General features: G+C 37.4%; 1 protein-coding gene across 10 annotated transcripts in view; it reads right to left on the bottom strand.

Moving 5' to 3' along the window:
- Window positions 1-24,006, bottom strand: part of LARP4 (La ribonucleoprotein 4) — a 74,130-nt gene that overhangs the window by 49,935 nt on the left and 189 nt on the right. For 3 of the 10 annotated variants that reach the window (XM_059682852.1, XM_059682843.1, XM_059682845.1), the window contains exons 2-3: window positions 3,133-3,280; window positions 2,367-2,519 (exon numbers count right to left, since the gene is read on the bottom strand). In XM_059682852.1, the coding sequence (XP_059538835.1) occupies window positions 2,367-2,519; window positions 3,133-3,280 (301 nt within the window). Of the gene's footprint in view, window positions 1-2,366; window positions 2,520-3,132; window positions 3,281-12,214; window positions 12,264-22,982; window positions 23,144-23,587; window positions 23,730-24,006 lie in introns of those variants that run through there. The other 7 variants (XM_059682847.1, XM_059682849.1, XM_059682846.1 and 4 more) reach the window with 7 other exon arrangements.

The following is a 24,006-nucleotide window of genomic DNA, read 5'->3' as shown; positions in this document are numbered from 1 at the left end:
TCTCTTTTTTTAAATGTTTTATTGACTTTTTAGAGAGAGGGATAGAGATGGAAACATTGATGAGAGAAAGCATCAATCGGCTGCCCTCCTGCACACCTGCTACTAGAGATCAAGCCCACAACCTGGGCATGTGCCCTGACCGGGAATGGAACCATGACCTTCTGGTTCATAGGTCAATGCTCACCACTGAACCACACCAGCTGGGCTCAACTTCTATCTCTTAATATTTTTTTCATTCCTTAATTTTAGAACTCCATTATCTTCCTATGAATATTTAAAGCACTCAAATGTCCAAAGGACCAGATCAACTCTATAATAGTCTCCTATACTTTCTATTATTTAAACCCAGAACATGAGCCTTTTGGGGGAGGACTCAAACCTGGAAAACTAAGACTATGTTACACAAGACATTACAGACTCAAAGCATACAATTGGTCTTATTTTTTAAATCCTCACTTGAGGACATGCTGGAAAGGAGGAAAGGAGGGAAGGAGGAAAAGAGAAACATGAATGTGAGAGAGAACATTGATCAGTTGCCTTCTGTATGCTTCCTGACTGGATAATCAAACCTGAAACTCAGGTATGTGCCCTGACCAGGAATTGAGCCAGCAACCTTTCATGCCAGGGATGGCACTCAACCAAGCCACTCTGCTGAGCTGTCCTCTTCAAAAGCATTAATGATTAATTTCCTTTAAATACACAGACAATAGGATGGATACAAAGATAAATTCTGCCCTGGCTGGTTTGGCTCAGTGGATGGAGCGTGGGCCTGCGGACTGAAGGGTCCTGAGATTGATTCCGGTCAACAGCACGTGCCCGGGTTGTGGGCTCGAACCCCAGTGGGAGGCGTGCAGAAGGCAGCCGATCCATGATTCTCTCTCATCGTTGATGTTTCTGTCTCTTTCTCCTCTCCCTTCCTCTCCAAAATCAATAAAAAATAAAAAGATAAATTCTGTGCATGATTTTACCACTACCTTGTCTTACTATTCAAGATTCAAAGTAATATTAGATATTAAAGTAACTTCATTAAAATGAATAAGAAGCATTCTAATTTTATGTAAATTTCTAATACAAAATTCATTTTCTCAATTACTACCTAAATGAGCAATAACTTCATTTAACCTTTCAATGTCATTATAGCAAATTTATTAAAATATCAACTGGTTGCTACATCACTTAAACCAACTCTATGTTCAAAGTAGCCAGCCAGTAATGCCCAGCCATCATGGCTGTGGTTGAGAATTCACCTATGAACCAGGAGGTCAGGGAACATGCCTGGGTTACGGGCTTGACATCCAGTGTGGGGTTTGCAGGAGGCAGCCAATCAATGATTCCCTCTCTTCATTGGTGTTTCTATCTCTCTCTCCCCCTCCATTCCTCTCTGAAATCAATAAAAATATATTAAAAACTAAAGCAAACAAACAAAAAACAACGAACCAACCACTAGTTAGGTATATTATGACCATAAGTAGAGAGCAGAGCCTACCACCTTAAATTATTATATGGAAATACCATCTCATTCCACTTCAGAAATCAACTTACAAGCCAACAGACTTTAGAAATCTAGTCCAAATATTTATAATAAATAAGGAAATTGAAGACAAAGATTTATATACCTTGACTGAAGGCAAAGACAGAAATGCCTACACCCTCCCATTACACTTATTTTCCAAAGAGACCCTTCAGAAATTAGAAAAATTAAGTTAGGTCATGAGGGTCTATGGTACAGTTTTAGTTTCCTTTAGATTTCATCCACTTTAAATCCAATCAACTACTAATCCATAACAATTAAGTGAATATGGGGGGGGAAAAAACACGTCTCACAAGTTAAACTGTAGAACCATGTTTTTATTTTTAATACAGCCTTTTCCTTAAAATTAATCCCTGCAACTTCACATTTAGAAATGCATTTCACACTGACAAAAGTGATGGGTCATGGGAACAATGAAGTCCCAGGGTCATATTTCACCCATAAATATTTAGAGGGGGGAAAAAAGTGATAGGAAAATTGAAGGACTTGCACTAATCCCAACAAAGTTGGACCCTATGAAAAATTGTAATTTAGGTTTCTTTCAACTATTTTGAATATTTTTCCCCTTTCATCTTGAATTTCACACTTTCTTTTAATAGGAAATTTAAAATTAATATTTTTTAATCACAATTTTCACGTTTGGCCATTTTAAAACAGTATTTATTGATATCACCTAACAGCATTTCATTAACATAAACTTTTTTCCCAATAAGAAAATAATGAATACAGTTTAATTAGAACAATGACAAAGAGACTTGAGGGGAGGGTGGGGGGGAGGGGGTAAGAAGACTAGCATATTGAATTCTCCTTTGATCAATAAAAACCTAAAGCTTACCGGAAATGTCATATATTTGGTAACTCAGATCTTCTGGCCCTAAAATCATTCCATTAGTTGATTCTTCAATGCCTGTAGAATTTCTTGTGGTTTCACAAGATGAATACATTACTTCATATTCCTTACACATATCATCTGAAAGCTCAGTATTACCTGTATGAAAGAAAACATACTAAAAATAGAAATTCTTCAAATCCTATCTTTAGGAACTTTGGGCCCTATGTCTTCTATAACAAGATTTCAAGGAATCTACTCATTGGTAAAATGTCCATATGATTTTAAGTAACAGTTCTCTTTCTAAGGGAATTAAGTTTTGACAATTATGGATAAGCTAAAATGGTTAATAGCTTAAACTTATATAGCACTATCTATGTATCAGACTACTTAATGCACTTTTACTCACTTAATTCTGCCAAAAGTAATTTTTATTACTATTTTTATTATTGTTGTTTAATCTATAGATTAAGGACACAAGCATGGGAAAATTAAGTCATTTGTCCAAGGTCAAATAAGTGGTAGATCAACACTAATTTATAAATACCATTTTATAAATGGGCTTAAAGGCTAGACCCAAAGATTTCAAGCTTCTGTTTGAAATTGGTGACCATTCATACTAGATATGAGAATTGCATACAAACTACACGTTAAACATTTATAAACATATTTAATCAAATAATCAAAGGATGTACCCTAAAGTTCTCTAAATTGGTTCGGGGATACGTTTAACCAAAATGTGTTTTATTCTGACAAAATATTTAGGACTCACCCTCAGGATGAGACCCTGATGTTGCTGCTGTTTCATGCCAAGAGCTTTCAGTTCCATGAGTTACTGGCGTGACATCAGTATTTCCATGAGGAATTTCTTGCCACACTTTGGCATTAGGATTTAAACCAGTTCCTTTAGATGTTACCTGCTAAATAATCAAAGGATCTATTTGTAAACTATAAAAGTCAGTGCATTAAAAATACAGATTTAGGTAAAAGACTTTTTCCATTACTTAAATGTGAAGAAAACCCCAATATTAAGTAATTTAATAATAAATAAATAAATATTAGATAAGTAGTATTTTTTAAGTTTTTGGCTTAATTTGACAATATAAATCCTTTTGAGTGGATGAACTTGAAATGTATCTATATAAAATTTAGCTACCTGTACTATAAAAAATATCTCTATAAAATACTATTAATATAGTAATACTGCTTTACCCCAATCTGCTTGCAAATGTCATAAAGTTTATTCAAACTATTCACATATCTTTGACATTAGCATGTGTTTTGTATCTAGAGCAAATTTTTTAGTTATTTAGAGTGATTTTATAGAGTATACAATTTTTACTGCCATCCAAACTGATACAGACCTTTGAGTCTGATTCTACTGCTGGAAATTAATTTCTCCCAAGTCAAAAACAGCAATCTGCCTTACATTAGAATGTGCTTTTCCAAATTTGTCCTGAACGTATATATTCTTTTTAAAAAATTGTTTAGAGTATTACAGATGTCCCTTAATTTCTCCTCCCTCTGCCCCCCACTTTCTAGCTACTGCTTAAAGTCCACAACATAATTATGTAAAATTACCATCTAAAGTAATCTTTCGCATACCTCATGTAACCAGACACACACAGAGGTGAAAAGTAGAAATGGATCGCAGTATAGAGGGTGGGAAAGAAGAGGATTCAAAAGATGGAGAAGCAGGATGCACAAATACACTTCTCTCACCTCATTCCACCAAACTGGGCTTGTTCCTTCTCAAATATATTAATAATTTTCAAAAAGTACTCTCTCCAAAAAGTTACTTTTTAAAAATATTGTTTTTATTGATTTCAGAGTAAGGGAGAAATAGAAATACTGATGAGAGAGAAACTTCAATCATCTGCCTTCTACATGCCCCTCAACTGGGGATCGGGCCTGCAACCTGGGCATGTACCCTGACCAGGAATGGTTCATAGGTCGATTCTCAACTGCTGAGCCGCGCAGGTCGGGCCAAAAGGTTACTTTTTTAACTGTCTTCTCAGTTATAGGCCCCTCCCCTGGATGGCAGGCACCAGAAAGTGGATTTAAAGGGCAAGGTGCTTTTAAGCTTATGACCCGCATATACTTGGGATTCAGCTTTCATGAAAAATAACTGGTACACACTGAGCCAAGTATCAGGGAGTTGTTATAAATTCTGTCTACATTGAGGGAGTTCTTACAACTAACACTGCATCATGGGGCTAAAAAAAATAAACCAGCCTTTAAGGTATCACCAACACTGAAAAATGGGCAACCAAAGCAGGACTCTGGGTAGGTGGAACTTCAGAGCCCCCAGAGTTGCTGAGAAGACTCAGCTTCTGGGAGGCCTAACTGTACTTCCTACAACTATGTCCCATGAAATTCTCCCAGTAATCTTTTAATTTAATAAGGTTGTTGTTGTTTGTTAATCCTCACTGAAAGATATTTTTTCATTGATTTTTAGGAGAAAGGGAGGGGGAGAGACAGAAACACGGATGTCAGAGAGACACATCAATTGGTTGCCTCCCACACCCATCCCAACCAGGGCCAGGTAAAGAGCCTGCAAACGAAGTAGGTGTCCTTGACTAGAATCAAACCCGAGCCCCTTCAGTCTGTGGGCCAACACTCTATCCACTGGGCTAAACCAGCTAAGACAATAAACCGATTTTGTTGTTGTTAATCCTCTCTGGAGGATATTTTCCCATTGAGTTTTAGAGAGAGTGGAAGGGAGGCGAGGAGAGACAGAGAGAAACAGATGTGAGAGAGACATTGATTGGTTACATCCCACATACACCCCAACCAGGGCCCCTGACCAGAGCCCCAGACCAGGAGTGGGGATCAAGCCCGCAACCCAGGCATGTGCCCTTGACTGGAATCGAACCAGAGACCCTTCTGTCTGCAAGCCAACACTCTATCCACTGAGCCAAACCGGCTAGGGCAGTGGTTGACAAACGGCAGCTCATGAGCCACATGCGGCTCTTCTACAAAATACCACGTGCAGGCGCGCACATACAGTGTGATTGAAACTTCGTGGCCCATGCGCAGAAGTCAGTTTTTGGCCTGGGTGAGTCTATTTTGAAGAAGTGGCGTTAGAAGAAGTGGGGGTACGTTTGCTGAGGTCGACCCCTCAGATTGAGGACGTTTTTAGCAAAGGCCAGCTTAGGTGTACCCTAATTAAGTTAATAACAATGTATACCTACCTATACAGTTTAAAAAATTTGGCTCTCAAAAGAAATTTCAATCACTATACTGTTGATATTTGGCTCTGTTGACTAATGAGTTTGCCAACCACTGGGCTAGGGCAATAAACCGATTTTTTACTTAAGTTTCCATACTATGTATGCAACTATTATGACTAACATGACTTATATGTAGGAACCAATGAAACATTGTTTAATTATACTGTCTGTATAGCTTGCCATATATTTTTTGATTGCTTATCAACTGAAACTCAATTTGGGAAAAAGAAGAACACTCAGACACAATGTTCTTAACCACGTCAAGGTTCATTCATATGTTGGGAGCAAGGGCTGAGCCTACATGGTGGTTGTAATGGCAGTATTTTATCACTGACACTATTTAGAATTGCCAGGTATAGGATAATTATAAGCATATGCCTTTTAGTCAATGTATAGCTTTAAAATTCTCTACAGACAACAACACCTTTCTGCCTTCACCACAGCAGCACTCTCCCCATCACCTTACCTTTGGAACTGAGCTGACTGAATATGAAATGGGAATTTAGGTACAGCTTAATTTCTGACTGATGCAGAAAACAACTATGAGGAATTTGTGAGAGCCTAGCTTCCCTGCCATGTAAAGAGCATTTAACTTATTATTAAGCACTTTAATAGAAGAAAATCTATGTACTGGCATACCCTCCTCCTCCCTCACTTTCCTTAATTCTGAAAATACCAGTTATGTCCCTACCCAAGAAAATGTCAAAGACTACAGCTCTCAGCGAAACTTATGGAATTGTTACATATAGTATGTTGCTTTAGTAAAATAGAATAGGAATTGTTATTTCAAGGTAGTTAATAATCATTATGTAAACATATAATGGTTGAAACTCCAGAAGCACACTTAAATTCAAAACACAGCTCTAACATTAACAGTACTGTGATAATTAACCAACATTTTCAGTTGTTTTCCAGAATATCCAATTCATAATAATTCTTTAAAAAGTACCAATATTACCTTAATAAAGCTAGATTGAAGTGTAATTCCACTAATTGAGAATTTTTTTCTGTAATGCCACAGTTGTTTAACTTTGTTTTGCCACCCAGGAATTATAAACTTATTGACCTCAGTTTCCTCACTTAAAAAAAACCATAATCTCTAGTCTACCAAAATTTACAATATAGTCCCAACACACCTTGGAGACTTAACTTCATTTGTTTTGCTCACTACTTCCTCTTTTACTCTTGTTATTTGTATATAACCTCTATTTTGTTAACACTATAATAGTTTACTTAAACAGGTGTTCTTTGCAACCAGGCAGTGGGCTCAAGGAAGGCAGACACTAGGTCTTCCTTTTCTATTTTAGCTGTTAACACAAACCAAGTGAGAGTAGACCCCCAGCTGTCTACTGAGTAAAATAATAGAGGCATGTGTGCAAAAAAGGAATGTTAAGCATCTATAATTACCTTCCCAACATGCTAGACCAGAGTTGACACCACTCTCTCTTTTTTTTTAATGTGGCCTGAGTTTAAAATGGAAATCTTATGCCAAAATGGTTTATGGCTTTTGGTTTCAGGACTGCTAAAAGCTTTTACAGTAACATCAAGATCAATAATAAGGTGTCAAACCTTGCAGGGGAGGAAAAGCATTTTTGAAGAAGCACCATTTGAATAATCATAACAAAATCTTAGCTTAGAGATGTTAATTCACAATTACCTCATATCATAATTAGCTCAGGAAGGAAACCAACTAGTTTTCTTATTACAACCAGGGTGCCCTGCCAGGACAGGTACCAGGTATTTAAAAATCTCTATGGAGTAATTTTAGAGGCAAGGTAGCTTTATATTTGTCACTATATAGACATGCAAACAATGTGCACTGTACCAAAAGTATCTTATATTAAGGATTTTTTGTTTTGTTTTGTTTTTTGTTAATCCTCACCTGAGGATATTTTTTCCTTTGATTTTTTAGAGAGAATGGAAGGGAGGGGGAGAGACAGAGAAAGAAACATTGATGTGAGAGATACACATGCACTGGTTGCCTCCCACACACGCCCCAACCAGGGCTGGGGATCAAGCCTGGAACGGAGGTACCAGATCCGTGCCCTTGACCAGAATTGAACCCACGACCCTTCAGTCTGCAGGCCAACGCTCTAAGCACTGAGCAAACCGGCTAGGGCTTATCAAGGATTTTTAGTTGTCAGTGTGCAGAATACATTCTGGCTAATTTAAAGAGAAAGGTAATTTATTAAATGGTAGAGTCACTATCGCTATGTCACTAGAAGGGCTGAAAAAAGCAGATGCAAAGATAATATCACCCAAAATAACCTTGCAGAAGCAGTTTAAAGGGGAAATTGCTATCCCTGCCATTACCAAGCACTAAATGCAAAGTCCAAATCCATTACAAACAATCTTTACTATGGCTAGCACCAACTTAATCTTGAAACTATTAACTACATTTTAAGCTGACTAGCTCCACTCCATTCCTGACTACAAAATGAAAGTTGTGAATGGAACCTCCATTTCCTTATATTGTGTATTTTCAAATACAAGGCATCTGTGGGTGTGTCTGACCAGTGGCTCTGAGGTAACACGCTTGCATCCACCTATACACATGAGAATCTGGAAATTTTTGAGTTTTGAAAAGTATGTACATAATATGGGTATTTCTGCAAATTTAGAAAGCTTCTCAAAAATTGGGAGGCTGCAAATGTGACAAATGTACACTATGAAAGATTAAGACTAACATTTAACATACAAAATATACACTTAATTTATAAATACCCAAATACTGGGGGATTATGACCAAAAACTTACCTTTTATTGATGAGATTTTTTTAAGCATTTAATAATTAATCAAAATAATTAACTAGATGATTTTCAGCAGCATACTATCTACAAATCTGATGTGTCCCTTGATACTGGTGCCAAGAATAATTAAAGTGTGTAGTGTATGGCACATAAACAAGCAGTACCCCTGGGCATATTTATTTTTTTCACCAGCCTAATTAGTAGTATACGCTTTTCTAAAAGCCAATGTACACAAAGAAACATATACAAGGATGTGTTATTGCAGTACTGATCCCGTAAGTAGAAGACTGAAAACAACCCAAAGTCCATCTATAGGCAAACAGTTCAATAAAATTTAGTGTATTTTATAACACATATTATAAAAATTAAAGAAAAAACATAGGCCTATATACTAGTACACTAATATGAAAAGTGCTCAAATGTATTAACAATAGAAACAAAGATAATTTACCAAACAGGGAAAATGTATAAAAAGACAAGGAGGGATAGTTAATTACAAAGTGTCATTTTTACTGTTAAACTACTTTGTCATTTTGACAAACACACACACACACACACACACACACACACACACACACACACACACACAAACAGTTCACTACTGTAATCCACATAACTTTTCTAAAAGCTGGCAATGTTTACCGAAAGCCTTAAAAATAGCTCTGGCTGGTGTGACTCAGTTGATTGGGCATCGTCCCGTGCACTAAATAAAACATTGCTGGTTCAAATCCCTGGTTCGATTCCTGGGGCACAGGCCGGGTTGCAGGCTCAATTGCCAGTGAGGGTTGTGTAGGAGGCAGGCGATTGACATTCCACTCCCACACCAATGTTTCTCTCTCCCTCTCCCTTCCTCTCTCTAAAAAAATCAATAAAAGTATTGGGGGGGGAGCCTTAAAAATATACATTTCTGATCTAGAATTCTACTTGTCAGAAATTCTGCTCAGAAGAGATGTGCAAAAGCTATAATTACAAAAATACCCAACACATGAACTTTATAATACTGAAAAATTAGAAACATCCAACTGCTATCATCTGAATGTTTGCATACACCCCCCCCATTCATATGTTAAAATCCTAATGCCCAATGTGATGGTATTGAGACATGGGGCCTTTGGGAGGTGCTCTTCTAAAAGAAACCCACAGGGCTTCCCTGGCACAGAGAAAAGGCACTCACCAGCTATGAACCAGAAAAACCTCGCCAAACACCTAATCTGCTGGCACTATGATCCCAGACTTCCCTGAAATAAATTTATTTTGTTTATAAACTACCTAGAGTGTGATTCTATTATAGTCTAAATTGACTAAGATACCAACTACAGAGTTGTTGTTAAATAACTGTAGCACAGCCATTTACAGAATCCAAAGCCTTAAAACCAGACTGTATATAAAACTGGTAAAACCTGAGTAAGTTCTGTAGACTGCACCAATGTCAATTTGCCAGTTTGTACATCATATTATAGTTATTCAAGGTGTTACTACTGGGAGAAAGCAGGCAAAATGTGCATAGGACACCTGTATATTTTGGGGGCAACGTCTTGAAAATTTATAGTTATTTCAAAATAGTTTTTATTATTGTAAAGACAATGATATGTTCACAGAAACTTGGGGGGGATGTAAAGCAAATTGCTATTTTATAAAAATGATTTAATTTTGTGAAATAATGCACAAACATAGAAAAGATTGAGAGTGACTAAAAATTAGTGTTTTCAATAGTTACCTCTGAGCAGCAGTGTTTTTATTTTCATTTTTGTGCTTTTGTTTTTTCCTAAAATTAACATCTCTTACTTTTACAATCAGAAAATATATAATGAAACATTTAAGGTACAAATAAAAGACACATCAACAGAATATCCCAGAGCCTTAAAACCAGAATGATGTAAAATCGTTCCTGGCAAGTGACATAAAGAACTATTGTCTTCAAAGAAGCTTAAAGAACTTACCAATTGCTAAGAAAAGCACAAACAAGCAAAATGACAATTCACAGCAGAACAGTACCCAAAAAACTAATACACCCAGATAAATGTTCAATCACACTGGTCACTGAAGAAACACAAAATGCCCTAGGTGGTTTGGCTTAGTAGATAGAGCTTCCGGCATGTAGAGTGAAGGGTCCCCGGGTCTAATTCCAGTTAAGGCACATGGTGGGGTTGCTGGATCCCCAGTAGGGGGCGTGCAAGAGGCAGCTGGTCAATGATTCCCTCTCATCATTGATGTTTCTATCTCTTTCTCCCTCTCCCTTCCTCTATGAAATCAGTTAGAAAGATAAATTTTAAGACCTAGCTGGTTTGGCTCAGTGGATAGAGCATTGGCCTGCGGACTGAGGGGTCCCAGGTTCGATTCCGGTCAAGGGCATGTACCTTGGTTGCGGGCACATCCCCAGTAGGGAATGTGCAGGAGGCAGCTGATCGATGTTTCTCTCTCATCAATGTTTCTAACTCTCTATCCCTCTCCCTTCCTCTCTGTTAAAAATCAATAAAATATATATATATATATATATATATATATATATATATATATATATATATATATATATATAAAGATAAATTTTAAAAAGCAAATATTAAAAAAAAACACAAAGTAAATCAATTATTTCATTTTAACCTATACAGTGAATTTGTAAATATAAGAATGCCTGGTGTGGACAAAAATACAATAAATTGGGCAATAGTAAAAACAGTCATAACACTTTTGGAAAGCAATTTGCCAATACTGATATAAAAAACTTAAAAAATGTCCACTCTTTAATCTAATGCAGTGAATTTTAGCTTAAGGGCTTTATACATGAGTGTTCTTTATAGAATTACTCAACATAAGGAAAAACTGAAAACTAAAAATGTCCATCAAAAAAAGTTGGTATTTTTCTGCCCAGCTGGCATGGCTCAGTGGTTCAGCACTGACCTATGAACCAGGGGGTGACACATGATTAGATTCCCCTTCAGGGCACATGCCCGGGTTGCGGGCTCGATCCCCACTGGGGGATGTGCAGAAGGCAGCCAATCAATGATTCTCTCTCATCATTGATGTTTCTATTTCTCTCTCCCTTCCTATCTGAAATAAAAAATATATTTTTTTAAAAAGTTGTTTTTCCATAACCAAGTCTTTAAAATAACATAATGAATCTGACAAGTCAGTTTAACTGGAAGGCTTATTTTCTCATTTAAACTCTAGATAACTAGGTTTGATTCATCTTTTGACTAAAGATGAATGAAAAACCACATCAAAATCCATATCTCTTCTATAGACCTAGAAGTCTTTGAGGCTACAGTTATGTATAAAAAAAATCTAATAAAAGGATTTAAATTGTCCAAGTGCCTGTTGAAACTACCTGCCAAAATACACATAGCATATAAGCACAGATACTCTCAAATCACCACAAAAATATTCAAATTGTCAGTCCTTAAAATTAACAGATTCATCGCCACCTCTATTTCTAAGCAATATATGTCATCACCAACTAACCAACAGAAATGCTCATTATTGAACCATTTTATGCCAATTCCTAGCTGGGGAAGAGAGATAAAGAAAGGAAAAAGGGGAAACATCAAATTCTTGGCAAAATAATACCTTCCAGCCTGGCCAGAATGGCTCAGTGGTTGAATGTTGACCTATGAACCAGGAGATCAAAGTTCGATTCCCAGACAGGGCACATGCCTGGGTTGCAGGCTCGATCCCCAGCGGGGGAGCGTGCAGGAGGCATCCAATCAATGATTCTCATATTTGATGTTTCTATCTCTCTCTCCCTCTCCCTTCCTCTCTGAAATAAAAATATGTTAATAATACTTTCCAGACAGCAGTTTTAATGTAAAAGAACCAAGAATTAGGAAAAAGTCACCATAAATATGGAGAAGCCATCTCTTTGGTTTTACTTACCTATTTATTATCAGAAACAGATATCCCATGCCACTTAACACTACAAATGCTGAGAAATGGAAACAAAAGTATATAAATTGATTAAACTTATTTGCTCATGGCGGATCAATCTTCCAAGTTTATTTTTTACATCTCCAATATTGAGAGGAACACTAAATTGTATGTACCTAAACAAAATAAACACCTATTTTATCCAGCATAAAACTTCAAGATCCTAAAAGAAGATGCTTAGGGGCATTTTATGGCAAGTAAAAGTAAAAATTAAAGTGGGATTTTTTTTACCCATTCTGACAGAATAACAACTTACATTTATGGAACACTGAATCCATCTTCACAACAACTTCAGTTAAATACCATTATCATCCACATTTTGCAGATAAGAAAAAGTTGCATAGCTATTAAGACAACCAGGATTTGACCTTGGCAGTCTGGAGATTCTGCTGCTACTGCACTACAGTTGCCTCAGAGAAAACTTTAAGACAACTAGTTACAGACTAAGGCAGTGGTTCTCAACCTTCCTAATGCCGCGACCCTTTAATACAGTTCCTCATGTTGTGGTGAACCCCAACCATAAGATTATTTTCGTTGCTACTTCATAACTGTAATTTTGCTACTGTTATGAATCATAATGTAAATATCTGATATGCTAGATGTATTTTCATTGTTACAAATTGAACATAATTAAAGCATAGTGATTAATCACAAAAATATGTAATTATATGTGTTTTCCGATGGTCTTAGGCGACCCCTATGAAAGGGTCGTTCGACCCCCAAAGGGGCTGCGACCCACAGGTTGAGAACCGCTGGACTAAGGAATATTATAAATCTTCTCACCAAGCCAAATGGTCCCTGGCCCCAGTTCTGCCTAGAGTGGCTAATAATCCAGAAGACATAGCTATCTATAGAAAATAGCCACCAGAAAGAACTAGGGTTCCTAGGGCAGAACTCACTTCAGCTCTGCAATCATTTTTTAAAAATATGTTTTTATTGATTTTAGAGAGAGGGGGAGGGAGAGGGATAGACAGAAACACTGATGTGAGAGAAACTTAGATTGGCTGTCTAGGGGTTGAGCCCCCACCTGGGCATATGCCCCAACCAGGAATCAACTCGGTGATCTCGTAGCTCATGGGTCCACGCTCAAACACTGAGCCACCCAAGCCGGGCCTCTGCAATAATTTTTTAATACGTTTTAATTTATTTTTTAGAGAAGAAAGAAGAGGGAAGGAGGGAGGGGCAGAGGGAGGGGAAGGAGAGGGAATGAAGAGAGAGGGGTAGAGGGGGAAGGAGAAGAGGGGAGAGAGTGGAGAAGGGGGAAAAGGGGAAGGGAGAGGGAGAGAAACATCAATGTGAGAGCAACACATCCATTGGCTATCTCCTGCACACACACCCCCTACCGAGGATCTAGCCCACGACCCTGGCATGTGCCCTGACTGGGAATCAAACCAACAACCTTTCGCCACACAGGACAAAACCCAACCAAGCGACACTGGCCAGGGTGACTGCAATTATTTTTTAGTTAAGGTATAGCTAATTTTCAATTACAAAAATACATATCCACGGTAGTTTATGCAATAAATTTTACCCTCTATCACAATGCATTTATCCTAATCTGAATTATTTTATCTGCAAGCTCCACAATGGCAGTGACCTTGTTTATGATTTACTTGCTCTCTAGTACCTTGAACAGTGACTAGCACACAGGCCAATAACAAAATTTGTAGAATGAATCAATGGACAAATATATACTATGAGTGTTTCTCAAACTTGACTGTGCAAAAGAATCATCTATGGATCTTGATAAAATGCAGATTCAGAGTCAATACCAGGTTACAGGGTCAGAGAGTTTATATTCTAAAAAGCCCCTGGGTAAAGAAGTTTTCTGCTAATCTAGAGCTCAAACTTGTAATAACAAGGTAACTGGACCAGCCCAGGTCATTTTCCTCAAGCTCTCCAAGTTGTAAAGAGTCAAAATTCACTTACTTTCCACCATGGAAGAAAATCTTAAGTTTATTCATCAATAAAGATATTGGTGCTATTCCTCTAGTATCAGAGGAAAAGACATCACCAAGGTCCCACTACTTCAGTCAGATGGCATCTGACAATTGTTTAAAAACCAAAATAAAACTGAGGTCTCTCTAGATTAGTGGCTTAATTTAGGGGTCATGGATTGAAATGAAAATATAATCAAAACTAGAGACTTCTAGAAAGTTCTACATGAGATTTATGAACTCCCTTACTAAAGATTAAAACTATTAATAGATATTTAGCATTTAAGTAATGTAAACAGTCCTCAAAGAACTGAGCAATTTACTTCAAATTGTTATTTGATAAAGCCAAGGGCTAACTATACAAATGAACTTAAAAAAAAACAACAATCCTCAAATGTCAGTATTAAATATCAAAATAATCCTTTTCAGAAAAGGGTGCCTTTTAACTCCCAGTGTTTATAGTCAAGTCAACAAACCATTTGTTACTTTTAAATGAAAACGACCACAAAACTGAGATGAAAGTTATCTTTCTGAAGTATATATGAAAGCAGCAGCTCACATATGGTTTTTATGTACCAGATTCTATTCTAAGGGCTTTATATTAACTGTCAATCCTCTTAACAACCCTATAAGATGGATTTTTAATATTATCCTCATATATTACTATTATTCTCAACTTATAGATAAGAAAACTGAGAAACAGAAGTTAAAAAAACTTGCTCAAGGTCATACAATTAGAAAGTGGCTCTGCCTGAGCAGGCAGCCTGGCCCCAGAGTCCACGTTCTTAACCACTCTTTTACGCAACCTTGTACATAAATGTACCTTATCATTATTACTCAACCATTGCTCTCCTATTTTTTTCCTTCCCCCAACTCAAAAGACTAGAATAATCCTATTTCTCTTACCTTGCTCAACTGCAAATTTTGTAAATTCTATAAATTTACATTCTCACAGCCAATTCAACAACAAATATTTTAGTACCAACTATGTTACTCTGTTAAGGGGAAAAGTGCCAATAAACACACATTCAGCGAATCTTTGGTTTCCTCTGAAAAAATTATCATAAAAGCTAGGATATTTTTTAGCCCTAGCCGGTTTGGCTCGGTGGATGGAGTGTCGGCCTGTGGATCAAAGGGTCATGGGTTTGATTCTGGTCAAGGGGCCTGGTCTGGGCCCTGGTTGGGGCGTGTGCAGGAGGCAACCAATCAATGTGTTTCTCTCACATCGATGTTTCTGTCTTTCCCTCTCTCTTCAAAAAACCAAACCAAACCAAACAAAAAAACTAGGATATTTTTTAGAATGAAACGGGGTGAGACATCTGTTCCAGAACACAGGTGTACTATGACTGTCCAGGATGAAACGGGAAGTATGGTCTCCTCTACCTATTTTGCAGTTTGTGGTATCTAATGGTATGGAATGCTAGCAAACTACATGCTACACAAATTCTGATTACTCTTGGCTTTTCTGTCCTGACACAGAAAATGCTTTTCTCAATAACATATAAACCAAACCAAATTTAACTCATCTCTGGAATTTGGCTTCATGCCTACAGTTCATACCCTACCCCTAGTAATATTCATCTAAAGTACTCCTCTTGTCTTTGGTTTAGAGCCAGTAGTTTATAAATACAGAGATAGTTTTTGAACCAAAGATTGGTTCAAATGGTCTAACAAAGCAACAGACAGGAGAGGAAATATGAGTATGTGATATTCAAGTTTCTTTTTCTTGCATTTACTTAATGCTTATACATTAGAAAAAGTATTTTTTTTTCAATAGAGCAAATATGAAATGCCTATTTGCATTTTATCATTTGTATCCCTTTAAATCTTACATGTAAATGAATCTGTATTTTTAAAAAATATATATTTCTTTATTGATTTCAGAGAGGAAGGGAGAAGGAGAGATAGATAGAAACATCAAAGATGAGAGAGAATCATTGATTGGCTGCCTCCTGCACGCCCCCCACTGGGGATCAAGCCCACAACCCAGGCATTTGCCCTTGGCCAGAATCGAACCTGGGACCCTTCAATCCACAGGCTGGCACGCTATCCACTCAGCCAAGCCGGCCAGGCGAATCTGTATTTTTAACATACTAAAATCTTCATTGTTTTATTTTTTTAAATTGATTTTTAGAGACAGAGGGAGAGAGAAAAAGAAACACTGAGTTGTTGTTCCACCTATTTATGCATTCATTGATTGCTTCTTGTATGTGCCCCGACACGGGATCAAACCTGTAACTTTGTCGTATCAGGACAACACTCTAACCAACTGAGTTACTACATGGCCAGAGCTTCCCTCTTATTTTTAAAGTTTTATTTGTCCAATTAAAACTATACTCAAACTATAAAAAATTTTAATAAGGTAATTACCCTGTTTGGTTTACCCAAATCAGAACAAATTAGTAACAAGGCTGAAATTAGAACTCAAAAAGTTACATCTCTTAAATCAGTGCTATCTCACAGTAATTATTGTAATTATACCAGAGCTGCTATCATGTAGTTTTGACAAATTTACCAGAAATATTTAAAGAACAAATTTCAGTGGTTTTGAAAGGCAATTACTAACATACTGGACAATTTACATCACAATAGTTACTGTAATGGTTAAATGGTATTGTCTGTCAAGCATTACCTAATTATACCGTATTACAAGGCTTACCTAATATATAAACACCATAGACACCAGAAACACAAACCAGCTCTGCCAGAAGAAATCATTTATCTCAAATTATAAGTGGGAACTTGAGGCTCAAAAATCCTCACTTGCCCCAGGTCATGCAAGGATTCCAAAACCCTTATAGAAAATTACAATGCATTAATACAAAAATTTACAATGTTTTCTAGAAGACTGAAAACCTCCCTCAAAAATTAAACTTTAAAGAAAACAAAACTTAAGCAAAACACAGGATATAGGAAAGATAAATTAAAATGCTATCAACACTCATTTTTCATTTTCATTTAAGGATATTCAAGGAGGTTAGAATTTTTTTTATGACTTCAAATTGACAGCTGGAATCATTTCTCAACTTCCTCTACTTTCCATTTGTCGACAAAACAAGATTCAGACGCCATTTCTAACTACAGGATCAACATCTTTATATATATATATATGTATGTATGTATATATACATATTTTTATTGATTTCAGAAAGGAAGGGAGAGGGAGAGAAAGATAGAAACATCAATGATGAGAATCATGGATGGGCTGCCTCCGGCACACTCCCTACTGAGTAATGTAGCCCTCAACACAGGCATGTACCCTGACCTGGAATGGAACCATGACCTCCTGGTCCATAGGTCAATGCTCACCACTGAACCACACCAGCTGGGCTCAAAATCTTTATTTTTAAGTCAATTGTTTTATTTTTATTTTTTTGTTAATCCTCATCCAAAGGATATTTTTCCATTGATTTTTAGAGAGAGTGGGAGGGAGAGGGAGAGACAGAGAGAAACACTGATGTGTGAAAGACACATCTGATTGGTTGCCTCCTGCACACACCCCAACCAGGGCCAGGGAACCTGTAACCAAGGTAGCCGCCCCTGACCGAAATCGAACCCAAGACCCTTCAATCCATGGGGCTACGCTCTATCCACAGAGCCAAACCGGCCAGGACTCAAATCTTTTTTTAAGCTCCTAGGTAGAAGACCAAAATCACAGATTTGAAATGTACATGTCTAGTATTAAGGATCATTTCTATTAACTGGGAATAATATGAAACTGGCATATCGTCTCAACAAATGAAAACTGATAAACAGTAGTTGAACACCAATATTTCTACTTTTTCACATACTGTATACTTTGAAGCACCACGAGATACTTTTATGTTCACCTGAGCCTTTTATTCCACTTTTCACACTTCAAACAGGACAAAATTGTCAATGGAAGATATAGAGTTCAGAACCACACTTTTAAGGTCTCTCAAGAACTGTTTAGAAGCCGCCGATAAACTTTATGAGATCTACAAGAAAACTAATGAGACCCTCGATGTTATATTGGGGAAACAACTAGAAATTAAGCATACACGGACTGAAATAACGAATATTATACAGACTCACGACAGCAGACCAGAGGAGCGCAAGAATCAAGTCAATGATTTGAAATGCGCGGAAGCAAAAAACACACAAGCGGAAAAGCAAAATGAAAAAAGAATCCAAAAATGCGAGGATAGTGTAAGGAGCCTCTGGGACAGCTTCAAGCGCACCAACATCAGAATTATAGGGGTGCCAGAAGATGAGAGAGAGCAAGATATTGAAAACCTATTTGAAGAAATAATGACAGAAAACTTCCCCCACCTGGTGAAAGAAATGGACTTACAGGTCCAAGAAGCGCGGAGAACCCCAAACAAAAGGAATCCAAAGAGGACCACACCAAGACACATCATAATTAAAATGCCAAGAGCAAAAGATAAAGAGAGAATCTTAAAAACAGCAAGAGAAAGAAACTCAGTTACCTACAAGGGAATACCCATACGACTGTCAGCTGATTTCTCAACAGAAACTTTGCAGGCCAGAAGGGAGTGCAAGAAATATTCAAAGTGATGAATACCAAGAACCTACAACCAAGATTACTTTATCCAGCAAAGCTATCATTCAGAATTGAAGGTCAGATAAAGAGCTTCACAGATAACGAAAAGCTAAAGGAGTTCATCACCACCAAACCAGGATTATATGAAATGCTGAAAGGTATCCTTTAAGAAGAGGAAGAGGAAGAAAAAGGTAAAGATACAAATTATGAACAACAAATATGCATCTATCAACAAGTGAATCTAAGAATCAAGTGAATAAATAATCTGATGAACAGAATGAACTGTTGATTATAATAGAATCAGGGACATAGAAAGGGAATGGACTGACTATTCTTGGGGGGGAAAGGGGTGTGGGAGATGCGGGAGAGACTGGACAAAAATCGTGCACCTATGGATGAGGACAGTGGGTGGGGAGTGAGGGCGGAGGGTGGGGCGGGAACTGGGTATGAGGGGATTTATGGGGGGGAAAAAAGAGGAACAAATGTAATAATCTGAACAATAAAGATTTAATTTAAATAAATAAATAAAAATAAAATCTCCAGTTAAAAGGCAAAAATGGAATAGATTAAAAAATATCCAACTAAAAAAAAATAATTTTTGCTTTATTTTCAGGTCATTATGTCAAAAAATATTTTTATTCATTTTTAAATTCAGAATCAAGTTGCAATAAATATTCCAAAATCAAACTGTTCAAAAAATCACTCAGCTATTCACTTATAATTCTTCTTGGCAATCACTTCACAATTCATATAGTTATTTTCTTCTTTTCTAAGTCACTTTTAAAAATAAAAATAAAAAAACGATTTCTGCCCTAACCGGTTTGGCTCAGTAGAGCATCGGCCTGGGGACTCAAGGGTCCCAGGTTCGATTCCGGTCAAGGGCATGTACCTTGGTTGCGGGCACATACCCAGTAGGGAGTGTGCAGGAGGCGGCTGATCGATGTTTCTAACTCTCTATCCCTCTCCCTTCCTGTCTGTAAAGAAATCAATAAAATATATTTTTAAAAAATTTAAAATAAATAAATAAACAATTTCTGGCCCTGGCTGGATAGCTCCGTTGGCTAGAGCATTGTCCTGATATACCCAAGTTTGGGGGTTCCATCCCTAGTCTGGGCACATGTAAGAATCAACCAATGGGATAGAGTGTTGGCCTGTAGATTGAAGGGTCCCAGGTTCAATTCTGGTCAAGGGCATGTACCTTGGTTGTGGGCACATCCCCAGTAGGGGGTGTGTAGGAGGCAGCTGATCAATGTTTCTCATTGATGTTTCTAACTCTACCCCTCTCCCTTCTCTCTGTAAAAAATCAATAAAATATATTTTAAAAAAAGAATCAACCAATGAATGCATAAATAAGTGGAATAACAAATCGCTGTTTCTCTCTCTCAAATAATTAAAAAATCATTTCTAGCCAGTGGTATCTAATAACTTTCTATAAATAATTACTTAAGCTAATGGAGAAAAACGGAATACTGTGCACAGGCACACTCCCTATGATTACTGTAATATAAAATTAATAAAAAATTATTCAGGCAAATATCCCACTATTTTCAGACACTAAGGCTAACCTAAAGTGCAAAATGTTATCACCTAAAAACGCAGAAAACTTTGGAAGTCAGAGAAATTATTTTTAAAATTATGTAAGATCTGGGGGAAGGGGAGAATGGGAGTTGATTAATGTGTACAGAGTTTCAGTTTTGCAAGATGAAGAGTCCCGGAGATGGATGATGGTGACAGTTGCACAACAATGTAAATGTACTTAATACCACTGAACTATACACTAAAATAGTGAAGATGATATATTTTGTTACGTGTATTTTACCATAATTAAAAATAATTTTTAAAAGTTATGTGAGAGTGATTAAAGCATCTTAGGGTACATAAAATTCATTGCTATCTAAAGTGGTTCTAAGTCTTCATTTTCAGAGAAAACCTGAAATAGAGACAGCAATCCTATTAAAACAAAACAAAACAAAACAAAATACTGCCAAACAATTAGAGCAGACATAACTAGCTGAAAATATTAACGAGAGGGGGGAGGGAGGAGGAAGGAATGATGTGAAAAATGAATAAAATGTTAGCAAGCACAAAAAACATGAAAAATTTGCAAACTGTCTCCTTGGTGCTCAAAAGTTTAAATAACTCTCTAGTAGCCAAAAGAAGGGAGCTGTTTCAAACTTACAGAATTTGTTTTAAGAATTTATGTTGGGACATGTTTGACAATTTTGTGAATTATCCAAATATTTTTACCTCTTTCCAGAGAGCCACTCTGTCTCCTTTCAAAACAGAGGTGAGAAAAAAATAATAAACTACTGAAGTCTATATAGCCATTTGCCTGCAAGACCAAGTTAAAAAAAAGTGACATCTAAGTATTTTTAAAATAAGATTCCTTGTTTGCCTACTGAACCATAAAAATCTTTAATTAAGATTTTGAAGTAATTTAGAATCCTAATTGCAGCATAAACATTCACTGGCTGTGCAATCATAGGCAAGTTTCTTAAATTCTCTGTGCCTTAGTTTATCTCTAAAATGGAGATAATGCCACTACGTCAATAGTAGGCTTGAATAGTTGTGTATATATAAATATATGTGTGTATATATATGTACATATGTATGTATGTACATATATATACACACATACATGCAAAAACACTTAACAGGCCTGGCACACAGTAATTACAATACATGTGCACACCACTATTATTATACTATTATCATTACTTTCATATATCCCACTGATTCCAGTTATAAATTAGTAAACTGGAGTCTCTCCAGAAAAATGCACTAAGAGATTTTGAACACAACTGCAGAGGACTCATAGATCCCAGATTAGAGAAGTCCAAAGATGATCCACATGCAACTTGGTTTTATAGTAAAGTGGTTCTTAAACTCTCCTGTGCCATGGACCTCTTCTCAGAATTACGTTCGTAAGTATATAAAATACTAAGGATCACAAAATAAACCAATTATATTTATCAAAGTATTTTTAAATTTCAAATTTAGTAATGTGCTTCACTGATACATTAAATAACAAGATTATATATAATAGAGTAATTAGCATAAACAATGACAAGATTATGTTAAAACTAATACGATATGAAAATATTTCTCTTGTTGCATCCACTAAAATTACAAGAATTTTCATTTTTAGATTTCAATTAGAAGCTAGTGAAAATAAGCAATTTTTTTTTCCTTAACCAAGTTCATGGACTTCCTCAATTCTATCTAGGGACCCAGATTAAAAACTTTTGGCTCAGGGGAAAGTACAAAAATAAGTTCTGAAGCCAGAGCTTTATGTTGTTGAAGTCAGACTTCAGACTTTAGTCCCCACATTATTCACACCTGAATGACCTTAGACATCAAACTTCTGAGCTTGGGTTCACTTATTTAGAAAAATTCCTATAACATGAAGTTACAAGGATCAAATATTAGTTAACAAAATGCTAAATGGCCAGTGTTGTTTTTTAGTTTTTTCACTGATTTTAACATCATATATTCAGCCCCAAATATGTAGTGACATTAATTTTCAATAAAACTCATAGGAGAAAAATTTTAAATCATATACTGATTCGCAAAGAAAAGGAATGATTAATGGAAACAATTTTATGTAAACAGTTTAGCGAGAGCCATGATTTGTCATTAGAATGACTTGTATCTAAATCTCAATCCCACTACTTTACTTTTACTAAATTACTTAACCTCTCCACCTCTCATCTGTAAAATACTGCATTGTTGTTTTAGAAATGAGAGGATCTAGCTTCAACACTCAATAAATGGAGCTATTATTATACTTCACATTTTAACAAAGCCAAAGAAATCAACTTGGAACTCAAAAGTTTATTTTGGAGTTATGCTGATATAAATAAAACTTCACAGTCCTTCTTTTGCCTGGCAAAACACATACACACTGAAATCTGCACCATTTAAACGGCATAACATTCCTAACACAAACTGGCATTGTTTAAAATCATAATCTGATTTCTTTTTCTGCCCAATGAAAAAAGAGTATAAAAATCGGTCAACAGAATGGCTTCAATTAATTTTAAAACTTTTCATGATTCGCCTGGAATATCCTAATGAATGTTTATGATCAACGTTGGACATACGCTAAAGTAACTGTGCCAATTTAAAGCTCTCACATTGATCAGATACACTGAATAGATTAAAAAGTGAGCGCATGTCATTTTCTTTACCCGGAATATTTACAGAGTAAGATCCCTCCCTTCCCCCGGAAAGACTGGCCGATCAATTATACAACCTGTAAATTCCTTCCCTCATTGAAAAGATTCTTTTATGGGCATAGTTAACAAGTGCCAAGTTGCGAAGTTGCAGCTTTGCTGGTTTGACGTTTTCACAATGCAAGAACAGTATGATCAGGAATCTACTCAAAGCTTTAGCCAGGCAGTCAGCTGATGCTCACTGCACACAAGAGAAAGACAGAAAGGAGAGAAATTAAACCTCGAATATTTGTGTAAGGCAGCTATCTATTACCTAAAATTAAAACAGGCCAACAGCAGACGTTCCAATTACAAATTTTAAAAAGCGTTTATATCGTTAAGTAACAATACAAAAATTGGCTTTCCCCGGACTCAGGTTTCTCTCATGCTTGGAATTTTCTTTGCAAAGGGCTTGTAGCCGTTCAAAAAAAACCACGTCCTCGTCCCGGAGCCGCTGCTTGAGTAACTTTTACAAAAGGTCAAAGCGGTGCCTTTCAAACCTTCCGAACCCTGTTGGCTTCTCCTCGGTTCACAGCAACTCACTTTCCACCCACAGAACGTTCCAGAGACCAAGACACGGGGACCCAACAAAACTGGGTGGGGGTTGCAGAAAGGAGCTGGCAACTTTCTTCCCCAACACACATACCGAATTTCACCTTCCTCGCTCCGCCGCCCCACATGTTGCTCGCCTCTCCCAGCGGGCCCCGCGCACCTCGCTCCCACCCCCGGAACGCGCCCACCTGATCGCCCTTCCCCGCAGGCTCCGCCCCCCGCGCCTGTTGGCCTCCGCCAGGGGCTCCATATGGGACACCTTCCCCTTCCTCCGAGCCTCACGCCCCTCCCGACCAGGCTCGCGCCCCCCGCTTCCCCGTCCCCTCGCGCCGGCCCTCCCCGCCCGTCGCGTCCTCAGGGGCGAGCGCGCGCCAGTGGGGCCGCGGGCCTGCGCAGCCCGGGTGCTGTGTCAGCCTAGCTGCCGGCTCCGCGGCGTGGACGGCCTGGAAAGTCACATGGCGGTGGGACCGGCCCGCGCCTCCACGCTCCCGCTCCCTTTGGGGCAGGACAAGA

Source organism: Myotis daubentonii, chromosome 2 (genome assembly GCF_963259705.1).
Source record: "Myotis daubentonii chromosome 2, mMyoDau2.1, whole genome shotgun sequence".
In the NCBI taxonomy this organism is placed as follows: Eukaryota; Metazoa; Chordata; class Mammalia; order Chiroptera; family Vespertilionidae; genus Myotis; species Myotis daubentonii.
The sequence above is the reverse complement of the archived record's forward strand: the minus strand, read 5'-3'. Positions and strand labels throughout refer to the sequence as shown.